At 43.5% G+C, this 13,055-nt stretch overlaps 1 protein-coding gene across 1 annotated transcript; it reads right to left on the bottom strand.

Annotated features, from left to right (window-relative positions):
- Positions 1–898: 898 nt before the first annotated feature.
- On the bottom strand, positions 899–11,074 carry MRPL45 (mitochondrial ribosomal protein L45). The gene is made up of 8 exons (XM_028089937.2): positions 10,882–11,074; positions 9,803–9,980; positions 8,863–8,980; positions 5,849–5,947; positions 3,819–3,867; positions 2,200–2,349; positions 1,576–1,749; positions 899–1,379 (listed from the first exon to the last, which is right to left on the bottom strand). Exons 1-8 carry the CDS (start codon positions 11,014–11,016, stop codon positions 1,293–1,295), a joined length of 990 nt encoding a protein of 329 aa, XP_027945738.1. The 5' UTR covers positions 11,017–11,074; the 3' UTR covers positions 899–1,292.
- Between the last annotated feature and the right edge of the window lie 1,981 nt (positions 11,075–13,055).

Consider the following 13,055-nt stretch of genomic DNA (forward strand, 5'->3'; position numbering starts at 1 on the left):
ACAAGCAGACTCCCCTGTTGAGTGCAGAACCCAACTTGGGGCTCCATCCCAGGACCCTGAGATAATGACCTGAGCCAAAATTGAGAGTTGCATGCTCAACTGACTGAGACACCCAGGCACTCCAAGGAGTTAGGTTATTCTTGACCTGATTCTACGTTCTTTGGATTCTACTCTCAGAATAAGGTGAGAACAGATTAATCCTGACCCCAAGTGACAGACTCATTGAAAGAAAATTCTAGGCTGGGAAAATAGAAAGTATGACAATTAAGGTCCTGTTTTTTAAGGGGAGCCCACACTGGGCTGATGAAAGTTATAGTACAAGCCAAGCTTGCTGCTGGTACAGAGTGATTTCCCTTGTCATACCTCAGACCACCCAGGACACAGAAGCAGGTCAAGTCCCACATCTTCCTCCCGACAGCCCAGCTAGAGCTCAGGAACAAGGAGGGGCAAGGCTGCTTCACTCAAAACAGGTTCATATTCTAGTACATTTGCCTTACCAATGGGGACTGGAAAGAACAGTCACCATCTCCAAGAGGTGCTAAAAATCAGGGAACAAAGTCTTACAGATGGAATACCCAAATGTATCACCTCCCCCATGGCCCCTAGCTCCTCCCATGCTTCCTGGGACCACACCAGGATGCAGCTGATAATTAGGAACACAATCCAAAGGCTGAAGGATAAATGATTTCTTTGGATTTACATTCTTCTATGAAGTACAAATGCTGATTAAGTGAGTCAGTATATGAGAAAAAACCTTAAATCTTCAATGAACACTAATTATTCTTCCCACGTCTGGACTTCCTGGAAGCCACATCACTCACAGTTCAGCCCATCTTCCATTTCTGCCTTCTGGTCTACTTCTAGCCTAAGCCCGGGGACAGGTACATAACTCACCACAGTTTGTCCAACACCCTGACAGTGTTTTATTTCAAACTCTAATCCCTGCATTGTAATTAAAAAGAAAATTCTGCCAGTTTGCTCCTGATGGTCTCTGCCGCAGAAAAAACAGGTATCCAAAACATACTTTCCATTGAGACTCAGAACCTAGACATACAATTTAAAAAGAAAGAAGAAGTGGGTTCATGTATGTGCATATCAGCTACCCACCCACCTGGGACCAGCCATCAGCCATGGTTGCCGAGGAGATGGCTAGAAACACCTGAGCAGGAGAGGAAAGGACAAAGGTAGATCTTTCTATAGCATGATGGAGAGATGATGGACTTCACAGCTACCAGACTCCACAGAGTCCAGCCACCTCATCACATGTTTCAACCCAGGAGTCATTTTTGCCATCAGGATAGCTGAGGCTTACAGGCCTCTCCCTGTGGCTCTTCATAGTCTTCCCAGGGTTTCAGCTGGGGCCCAGGGATCATCACCGTCTGAAAGAGCAGGAAGCTGAGTTACCTACCATCTGAGGCCATGACTTACCCAGAAGAGATTCACCCTCACCTCCTCCATGGAGGATTCCCCTTCCCTGGTGCTGCATCACCACCCCCTCTCTCCACTAGGTGGAGCCCAACAGGAGTGGCTTAAAATGGCATAAGCACTGCCCCAGCTCTCCTAAATCACACTTACCTTAAGGATGGTCTGCTTAGGGGGTGCCCATGGGGGAATGATCTTGCCATGCATTCTCCAGCTCCCGTAGGGATTTACCAGGTGCTTTTCAAACACAACATACTCCAGGACATCCCTGGGCACATCTTCCTGTCCGTACATCAGCCGGCCAAACCGGTCATAGATGGCCAGAGTCTGCAAGGATGAAAGCAAATCTGGCCTGTTAGTATTCAGAGTTGGTTTTCTTGTTTTGTTTCTATTTTTCTTTGTTTTTATTTTTTATGCCACACAACCATTTTTAAAACAACCGTAACAAAAACTTTTAATGAGTAGGACAAATTATTTCCGAATTCTGATCTAGACTAAGTGATCAACTACTGACACTTTTCTCTTGGAGGGTTTTTGACTAGAGCTGGAGAGGTGGGAGAGGGAGGATCAGGAAGGGTGGGAGAGAGCATCCTCACACCTGTCTTAGCAGAGCTAACATCTAGCACTGGGTAGGGCACACTGACCGAGCGAAGAAGACCATGGTGAACCACCTTTCCTTAGAGCCCAGTCTTGGGAAGCTGTCCCCAGGACTCCAGAGGTAGGTACCTGACCTGAGAGTGAAGAAAAGCGAGGAGGAAAGCAGACTGGTGCCTCTACCTGCCGGGTGTGCATGCGGACAGTGACCTGGCCGTATATGTTGCCCTGGTTCAGGAGACTCGAACAGCGAACCTGAACCACCTGTGGTGGCTCTAAAGATTCTATGAAGCTCCAGCGGACGGTCTTATAGGTGATGTCCCAGACCATGTCCTGAAGGCAGAGGAGAACAAGGTCAACTGGGGTTTTCCTTCCCTTTAGGAAAGCTGGTGCATCCTTCCACACCTGTTCTCACCTCCAGTGATACTACAGCCACATCACACAACATATCCCACCAAATGCTTTCCTGTGCCTGCCATTTCTCTTTCCAGAGTTTTGATCAAACTATTGCTTAAGCCCACCTCGAAATGACCCTTTCCATCCAAATCAGTAACTCAAGACCCACCTACCTTCTTAAGGAACCTTCTCCAAATCAGTGAAAACCACACTCCAAAATGTCAGCTTATCTAATACACCATTACTCCCTCCTCATACTTTTTTAAATATATTTTTTATTTTTTAAAGATTTTTTTTTTTTTTAAGTAATCTCTGCACCCAACATGGGGCTTGAACTTACAACCTGAGATCAAGAGTTGCATGCTCTGCCAACAACGCCGGCCGGGCGCCCCTCCCTTATACTTTCATAACCTGCTAGTTATTGCATGTATATCTGTTGACTGCATATATGTTGTCTTATCCCCCCTCGCCGGCTAGCACTGAAGAATGGGATTTTACAGGGATAGAAAGGCTAGCCTGCGAGGACCAGATCAGTTATATGTGACCACAGGGAGATGAGGCTGAGCTGATAGAAACTAAAGTTTTTGTTTTTTTTTTTAAGATTTTATTTATTTATTTGACAGAGAGTGAGAGCAGGAACACAAGCAGGGGGAGTGGGAGAGGGAGAAGCAGGCTTGCATGCTTGGAGCATGGAGCCTGATGTGGGGCTCGATCCCAGGACCCTGGGATCATGACCTGAGCCGAAGGCAGACGCTTAACGACTGAGCCACCCAGGTGCCCCGAAACTAAAGTTCTTATTCTTTTTTTTTTTTTTTTAACTTATTTGTCAGAGACAGCAAGAGAGCACACACGCACACAAGCAGGGGGAGCGGCAGGCAGCGGGAGAGGGAGAAGCAGGCTCCCCGCTGAGCAAGGAGCGCGATGTGGGGCTCAATCCCAGGACCCTGGGATCATGACCTGAGCCGAAGGCAGATACTTAACTGACTGAGCCACCCAGGCATCCCTAAAGTTCTTATTCTTGAACCACAAAGTCCCCATATTGGGGCATCTCCCCAAGTACCTAGCACCTTGGTTAACACACTATGTAAGCCTCCTGAATGCTCGCTAGATCCTTTATCATACTGTAGGTGCACAGAGGGCTGCCTAATACAGCCCGCACCCTGACCTCAGCCCCCAGAGCCTGAGGTTTCAGTGCTGCCTACTGTGGGACTTTCTCCTTCCTTGTACGCAGGGCCCGTACCAAAGTCCGTGTCAAGTCAGGACCTTTCAGCCAAAAACAAAGGAACCTCAGCTTTTGCCTTAAACTTCCTGTACTTGCAAAACTGATCCTTCTTAAGAAACCAGAGGTGATGTCTGGAATCTGCCCATTCAGGCATCCCACAGTTCTAAGGAGGTTGAGGACCTACCGGAAAACAGTTTTCAGTTACCAAGGTATGAAGCCGGTCATGGTCTGAGCTAAAAAAGAAAAAGATATAGATCACTGGCTCCTGCTTTATGATACCCCTTCCGAAAGTGGAAAATGGCCCTCAAAATGGACAATTCTTCTTACAAACATTTTCTGCATGCCTACAATAAGCCAAGTAATATGCTGAAGTCCTGAGCACATAAAGATGAACATGGTTAAAAGACGCTGAGATCTAACTGCAGAGTGAAATTATGTTTGAAACTCAAGAGCAGAAACAAATTTCTCAGAAATTACCATACATCCTTAAGAAGGGCAAGAGACCCTCACAAATCCAACACAAAAAATCAAAAACCTCATCTCATCTCCTCTTACCTCAGACATATCATCAATACCAACTGGATTGGCCTTGCACTTTACACTTTTTTTTTTTTTTTTAATAATCTCTATACCCAACATGGGGCTCAAACTCACAACCCTGAGATTAAGAGTCGCATGCTCTACCGACTGAGCCGCTAGGTGTCCCACATCTTTTTTTTTTTTTTAAAGATTTTATTTATTTATTTGACAGAGAGAGACACAGCTAAAGAGGGAGCACAAGCAGGGGGAGTGGGAGAGGGAGAAGCAGGCTTCCCACCGAGCAGGGAGCCCGATGCAGGGCTTGATCCCAGGACCCTGGGACCATGACCTGAGCCGAAGGCAGACGCTCAACGACTGAGCCACCCAGGCACCCCACAGGTGTCCCACATCTTACACTGTCTGTGAACCTAGCCAAAAAATAAGCAGCTCTCTTTTCTGGTCCTTTCCTTCCACCCCACCCCCCACCTCCCCCAATCCTTGCTGCTACCAGAGTGACTTAGTCAGGCTGATCCTATGTAGGAATAGTAAGAAAACAAACAGCAAACCCCAGCTCCTGAACATACAGGATTTTAGAAGGTTCCTAGCTGAGGGGTTTCAAATAAACCTGAGATCAGGCATGAATTAGTGTCTTTCACATACACATTCATGACTTTTCCCCACAGTTTAACAACTCCTGGAAAGTTTCAATCTTTGTTCCTTCAAATAATCTTGTCCCTAATCCCAGAGTGGATAAGGGATTAATTCTGTCCATGTGCTTCCCTTGCACCTCTACTCCTAACAGAAAAGGTCATTTTCCCCAAGCCATTTCCCCCACTGTAGCTCTAGACTAGACCAGACTGGACTAACCTGAGTGTTGATGACAGCTACAACCACCACCAGGCCTGGCACCTCTCAATGAACTCTTCCTCCTCACTGTCCTAGCCTAGAGATCTTCAGCAGAAATAAGTTCCCTTGTCTAGGAATTCACTTACCATCTACAATAGAACTCACACTTAAAAATTAAAAGGAAGACATCCATTTCTGGCAACATAATGCACTGAGCTCATGTGAAACTACGCCCACTATAAACATCTAGAAATGTTGGACGGGATATAATACACACAGACACACATACATTTTAAAATGCTCTAGTTCACAAGAAAGGTAAATTTCCTAGATGCTAAAAGGAAAGAGAACTAAAACCAGAATAGAAAGAACACAACCTGACATCATGACAGCATATGGGATGATTAAACGGATCTAGAAATAGGATCTGATGGCTAGGAACACTCTTCCTAAATCCTTGAACCCTCAAAGAGCAGGGAGTTGGAATTGAGATCCCTGCACAAAGCTGTGACCTTCAAGTCCTGCACCTGCAACAAAGGAAGACTACAAAAATAGTAGAGAGATAAAGCTTCTCTCTGTCTAGGGCTGTTGGGGGGGACTAAAAAAATTAAAGTCCTAAGCCCACATTATACTCAGACGTGGACACAGAATTTATGATACCTATATGACGTCAGAATTCCTAAGATAAGAAATTAACATTAAAAACTGAACCTGGGGCTGCCTGGCTGGCTCAAACACACACCTAGACTTATCTAGGTCACTCTAGAACTCTTAACCAAAGGAAAAAAAAAATCTGCCTAGAGTAACAGCTGCCGAAAACGTAACAGGTATGAGATAGAATTCACTTACTTGTTCAGACAAAGATGAGCTTCAATAAAAATATCCTTAGCTTTTTCAGGGAAGTCCTTTATTTTAAAATTCGGATCATGTTCTCTTATCTTCCGGATTCTGTAAAATTAAGTATGAGAATCATTTCTTTCTTTTTTCACTTTTTAAATAAGCTCTATGCCCAACGTGAGGCTTGAACTCACGACCCGGAGATCAAGAGTCGCATGCTCTACCAAGTAGCCCAGCCAGGTACCCCAAGAATCATTTCTAAAAACTTCATATAATATCCATAACTCACAGCTTACGTTAACTGTCATTAATGTCTGTCCACTTATTCAATAATTGTTTTCTGAATGTTCCAAGTCCTGTAAATTCAACCTTCTAACTCACACATCAATCATTCTAATGAAAGACCAAGGCTTCTTATAGTGAAATTTCAGAATTCTGGCATCAAAGAGAACATCCTATAAGCACTAAGGAATAAAACACAGGTTTTACACAAAGGCTCAAGAATCAGAATGACATCAGGCTTCTAACTCTAGCAACATTAGAAGTTAGAAAAACAATGGAGCAGTGCTATTAATTAAGGAAATTATTTTTAGCTCAGAATTGTACACCTGGGCAAATTATAAATGAAGTGGGAGAGTAAAAGAGTATTTCTTAGACTTGAATGATCTCATGTATCTACTATGCACCCTTTCTCAGGAAGCTGCTCCACCAAGATAACAGCATAAACCATGAAAGACAGACATAAAATCCAGGAAACAGGGAACACAACAGCAGAGCGAGACAAAAGGAGTTATCAGGAGGATGACAGAAGTAGATCCCAAGATGTTCAGTGGGCCTAAAGAGCAATCAGTCCAGACAGAAACAAGTAAGAAAGGTCAAGAGGAATTTCTTCTTGAAGATGAAATAAATACTTAATGTTTTCAATGTGCTGAGAAGAAATTTATACAACTAGAAGTTCTGTAAGCAAATGAGGAAAAAAAAACCACAACTTAACTCCAGAAAAAAAAAAAATACGCAGGAAAAGTCATGATAATGTACTGCACGACTCAGCTGTTGACAGTATTTTTTCATAGTTATAATAATGTAACCAGGGAATGCTGATCTAATCAAAGAGTTAAATATATTGGAGAATGAGAAATACCGTAACCAAATGAAATTTATCCCAGGAATGCAAGGTTGGCTTAACATTCAAAAATCCATTAATGTAACACAATATATCAATAGAATAAAGGACAATGATCACATGATCATCTCAATAGACACAGAAAAAGCATGTGACAAAATCTGACACCCCCTCTGCATTCTTTCCATCTCAGAGCCTTCCTTGTGCTGTTGTCTTCCTAGAATGCTATTCCTCACGACACCCCTCTACCTAGCTAACTGTAAGCAATCCTTTAGGTTCCAGCTTTAAATGTCATTTCCTCAGGGAAGCTTTCCCTGAACTCCCAGACCAAGTTATCTTTCCCTGTCATGTGATCCCAAAGCACTCATACTTCACCATACCTGTAATTATTTAATTGTGTGCAATAAGTATTTAATGGCTGTTTTCCTCCCGTATATGATAAGTCCATGATAAAACCATATGTGCTTTTGTTCATCATCATCATGGACCCTACCACCAAAGAGCTCACAATCCCGGAGAGAAATACATGAGAGGAAATCAGTTATCAAAAATAGTAAGCATAGGGGCGCCTGGGTGGCTCAGTCGTTAAGCATCTGCCTTCGGCTCGGGTCATGATTTCAGGGTCCTGAGATCGAGCCCCACATTGAGCTCCCTGCTCAGCGGGAAGTCTGCTTCTCTCTCTCCCACTCCCTCTGCTTGTGTTCCCTCTCTCGCTGTGTCTCTCTCTGTCAAATAAATAAATAAAATCTTAAAAAAAAAAAAAGAAATAGTAAGTGTAGGTGCACAGTTACAATTACAGTAAAGGCAGCTCCAGAAAGAGTCAGGGAAGGCTTAAAAGCAGACATGATGCACAACTGGTTCTTGAGAAATGAACTGGAGTTATCAGGTAAAGGAGGAGGAAAAAGACATTTTCAAGGCAAAGGAAAGAATGTACAAAGACAGAGAATCACAGCACAACACTGCCAAGGAACTGGCAATTAGTTTGGAAATGCTGATTTAGGATGAGAAAAGTGGACTAAGAAGATGACAGTGGAGGGGCGCCTGGGTGGCTCAGATGGTTAAGCGTCTGCCTTTGGCTCAGGGCATGATGCCAGGGTCCTGGGATCGAGTCCCATATTGGGCTCCCTGCTCTGTGGGAAGCCTGCTTCTCCCTCTGCCTCTGCCTCTGCCTCTCTCTCTCTCATGAATAAATAAAACATTAAAAAAAAAAAAAAAGAAGAAGATGACAGTGGAAAGGAAGACAAGAGCCAGATTTACAAAAAGCTGTGAATACCACTGAAGTCTGGATTTTATTCTTCAAGTAATAGCCACAGAAGAGGTTTAATGGAAAGGTGTTATGATAAGATCTGTATTTAGAGAAATAAATTATGGCTACATGAAGAATTAATAAAGACTCAATATGCTTCTGCACAGAAAACTATAAACAATCCCAAAGAACCTCTGAGTGACAAATACTAAATGTTTCCATCCTTTCAACTAAAAGAGAGACTAAGAAGGTTTTGGTTTCTGCTCCTTAGTTAAGACCTAGTTAGCTCCGTAAAACAGGTCTGTCTTTTTTACCCTTTTTGGCTTTTTATTCTCCGTAGTTCAAACTCTAAGGTATTTCCCATATAAATATGCTTTTATTATTATTTAAAATTTTAAAATATGTGATCAAGAAAGTGTTCTACAAACTTCTAAGTCACCTCTCTGATGTGACAAAAATACCAATGAAGGCTGAGAGGCGAAGAATCAAAAAGCCCATATTCTTCTACATTAACTAAACTCTATTACAGAGAAAAATATACTGTCAAGTTATCAAAGGAGTTATGTCCAACCCAATTCACCTAAGACGGCCTCTCTGGAATAAAATAGCAACAAGAAATTTGTGTTCTCTTGATTCCCAGTTGTCCCAGATACCTACGACAATTGTGATGCCACCTTCTTCTTCAATCGCTCACTTCTCTGTGCCAATCCTTCCTTTGCAAGAGATGACAAGCGAGCATCACCTTCTGGAGGAACGTAGGTGTCAAAGATACCAGCTGTAGTGAAAGAAGAAAACAAGTAGGCATTGAAAGATTGAGGAAAAAGTCATCTAGTCATCTTGAGGTCATATAAAATTGAGAGGTACCATGGTATAAAGTGGACTAATAAAGTAGACTTCCACGTACAGGGAACTCTGTTACATTAGAAATAAACAGAATAAGATAATTTAAGTCTTCTCTCAGAGCCTCAATTTCTTCTTGTACAAAATGGAGAAATTTCACCCTTGCCTTCTAAGAACAGGTGTGTAAACAAGATCAAAGATGACCTCATGAGGGGCGCCTGGGTGGCTTAGTCAGTTAAGCATCTGAGTCTTAATTTCAGTTCAGGACTGTGGGATCCAGCCACAAGTAGGGCTCCAAGCTCAGTGGGGAGTCTGCTTGAGATTCTTTCCTTAAGCCCCTCCTCCCACTCATGTGCGCATGCATGCTCTCTATATTTAAAATAAATAAATAAGGGGCGCCTGGGTGGCTTAGTTGGTTAATCGACTGCCTTCAGCTCAGGTCATGGTTCCAGGGTCCTGGGATAGAGCCCCTCATCAGGCTCCCTGCTTGGCAGGAAACCTGCTTCTTCCTCGCCCACCACCCCTGCTTGTGTTCCCTCTCTCGCTGTCTCTCCCTGTAAATTAAATTAATAAATAAAATCTTTTAATAAAAATAAAAAACTTTTAAATATAGTAAACACAAAGTAAATCATTATTGGGGCTGAGCTGATTTTGTAGTTAGTTAAATACAGTCAATCATGGTTTAAATCATTCCATTTTCCAGAATATCTCTGAAAGGAGGAAATTCAGTCAGGGTCTCAGAAATACCATGCCTCACCTGTACAGGCCAGATGTAGGGGACGTTCCAAACGTTCTGGAGGAATGACCAGACCTGCTTTCCGGGCAAATTCTATAAACTCCTTTTCTGATTTGTATTTGGGTTTGTAAGTAGGAGGTGTGAAACGTTTCTTAGTTCTCACTGGAACTACAACTGTGGACTGAGTCACCAGGACTGGCTGTAAGACAGGAAAAGGTTAGGATAAAGGGGACCTGGAAAGAAATCTACCTTGAAGAAACTCTAAGCAAAGACAGAAAGGGCACATCCAAAGAATGACTTAGGAACAATTATAAAGCCACGTATCAGTGGGGAAACACTCATGGGTGTCTTAACTAGAAGCCTGTAAGCAACCTTTACTAACACCACTCAACATTTACTAAAGGCTTTCCTCTGGTACGTTCCATAGTACACGACTATGCCAAGTCCCAGGGATGCAGAGTTGATTAAAGCAAGGCTTCTGCTTTCAAAGAACCTTCAGTCCCATGGGAAACTTAAACATCAACCCAACACTGAAAAGAGAGCAATGCTATCATTAAAGCATAAGAAAAGTCCTCTTCTTGGCATCTTCCTTATATTTACTCGGATTACAACCTGCTCATTCTGTTGGGAGCCTAACTAAACTTTATTCTGTCATTCTAGCTCCCAAAAGATCAATAACGTCTTTAAGAGCCAGACCTCTTTTCTCTCTGACCGTGAGTTTTACTCAGTCAGTACAGTGACGGTATAAAACTCCCTCCTTTCCAACTGTTCAATTTAGAACATGCTAAGAACCAAGGGGAAGCGAGCCCAGCTTCCAAACCATGACTTCTTTCCCCTTTAATACCAACCCGCCAGACAGACCCAAACCACACTGGAGAAACTTCATCCCCGAGAATTTGCTCGTCCTCGTGGTCTTTACGGGGCTCTCCCCACGCCGCCACTTAGCTTAGTAGCGGGGTCCCGTCTACCTCAAACTCTTCCGTAAGTAGGTGCGACTTGTATCGTCCAAGCCCACCAAGGACAGCTGCAAAGCGAGTATTCCCCTCTACTCTGTGGCCTCCTCCAGCCCCTAGAATCCTACCCACCCGGCCCCTACCCACCTGACGAGACCACCATCCTAGAGCTTTGGATAAACAAAACAACCCCCGCGGCACGGGGGCTGCCATTTTAGTCCCGCAAAGGCCGCTGGGATGGGGACTAGGCTTTAAGAGCCGAGGGCACGAGAGAGGGCGCATAGGGTGGAGCTTCCCCGGGTGTGGAATTTTCCGGGGCGCGCGCCCTCCGCCGAAGTGTGAGCGGCGCGAACGCGCACGTGCGCGTTGTGGGGGTGGATAGAGAACGGACTGCGCGCGTGCGCATTTAGCGGCGTTGGGGGTGGGGTGGAGCGCACGGCTGTCACGCGCCAGAGAGCACTGGAGCGCAAGCTGCGCCTGCGCTCGAGGCTTTCTGGCCGCAAGGAGTTGCTGCGTTCTTGTCAAGATAGGGATGTTGCTGCACCTTGCTTGCATTCCCCAAAGAATGAAGAGGTACTGCCCTTCGGAGACAAGTGTTTTTCTTCAGTGCCTACTTTGATCTACTTTGATTACAGAACGAAAATGACTGGTTTCTGGATCTGTATCTGACCTCAATATGCTATGTAACCTTAAACATTGCTACTTTTCCCAATCTGAACCGTGTGAAGAAAATTCTTACTGTCAAATTAAAGAGATTAATGCCTACTGTGTTTATTGGACAAACATAATACTGTGTTTTTGAAGCAAAAGACACATGGACTAACAAAAACATTTCTTGTTTGTCCTTTTGGGAAAGAGGCACGGGTTTAATCGTAACAAATAATAGCTTATACTTTAGAAATGTTTACTATGTGCCAAGCAATTTTCTAAGCATTTTGCATATATTAACTCAATCACTCCTCACCGCAAACAAGAGTAATACTCTTACCTACGAGGTTGGGTCACAGAGAAATCAAGCATGTGATTTATTTAAGGTCAAACGGCTAATTACTGTCAGAACTGGGATTCAAATCCAAGCTGACTGAATCCAGAAACCATGCTCTAATTACTATGCTGGACTGCTTCACGTTCGGTTGTTAAAGGATTTATGATGTTGGGATCATCCTGGAAAATCCAATGCTGTCATCATTGCTGAATGACAAACACTTTCCACACTTACCTGTAGGTTCTTATCTTATTCTGCCAATTAGTGTTTATTGAGCACTTACCTATTTTGCAGTGAGTTAAGAGCTTGTGGTATGCACATACAAGAGTTTACAGGCTGGAATAGAACTGTTAACAAAAGTCCAGATAAAATGCTCCCGACTATCAAAGGAGAGAGATTACTTTTGGGTTTCAGGATCACTTGTATTGCCTTAAATCTCAGCTTCTCAATTATACTGTAAATTATTCAAGGGTAAGAATAGCCCCACAGTTCTAGCCACGGCACTGAACCTATAGCATGACACATAAATAGGGACATGAAATTAGGTGCTATATGTATGTGTTAAAAGAATGTATATTATTAAGCATTTAAATGAGAGATAGCTCATTATTTCTTAACAGACTCTATGCCCCAGAAAATAAAATGTGAATTTTTTTTTACTGGTGTCCCTACTGAAGTGAGGAAATTCCGTTCCATGATGAGTGGTTATTAATACAGAATACTGAGATACTCTATCCGAGATTATCTCCTCCATCGTTGAGTTTTATATTAGCTTTACATGGTAGCCAATACATCCCAGATCACTTCTGTCTGCCCTCTGATCGGTTTCTTTTTTTTTAAGATTTTACTTTTCTTTCTTTTTCCTTTTTCCTTTTCTCTTTTTCTTTTTTTTTTTTTAAGATTTTATTTTTGAGTAATGTCTACATCTGGCGTACCTGGGTGGCTCATTTGGTTAAGCAAGCGTCTGCCTTCGGCTCAGGTCATGATACCAGGGTCCTGGGATGCAGCCCCAGTTGTTGGGTTCATCTGTTCAGCGGGGAGCCTGCTTCTCCCTCTCCCTCTGCCTGCGGCTCCCCCTGCTCGTGCGCGCGTGCTCTCTCAAATAAATAAATAAAATCTTAAAAAAAAAAGTAGGGGTACCTGGGTGGCTCAGTCGTTAAGCGTCTGCCTTCGGCTCAGGTCATGGTCCCAGGGTCCTGGGAACGAGCCCCACATCGGCCTCCCTGCTCAGCGGGAAGCCTGCTTCTCCCTTTCCCACTCTCCCTGCTTGTGTTCCCTCTCTCGCTGTGTCTCTGTCAAATAAATAAATCTTAAAAAAAAAAAAAGTAATCTCTAC

This window comes from Eumetopias jubatus, unplaced genomic scaffold, assembly GCF_037043125.1.
Source record: "Eumetopias jubatus isolate StellerSeaLion01/CBP00866 unplaced genomic scaffold, mEumJub1_p1.0 scaffold_10, whole genome shotgun sequence".
NCBI classification, from domain to species: domain Eukaryota; kingdom Metazoa; phylum Chordata; class Mammalia; order Carnivora; family Otariidae; genus Eumetopias; species Eumetopias jubatus.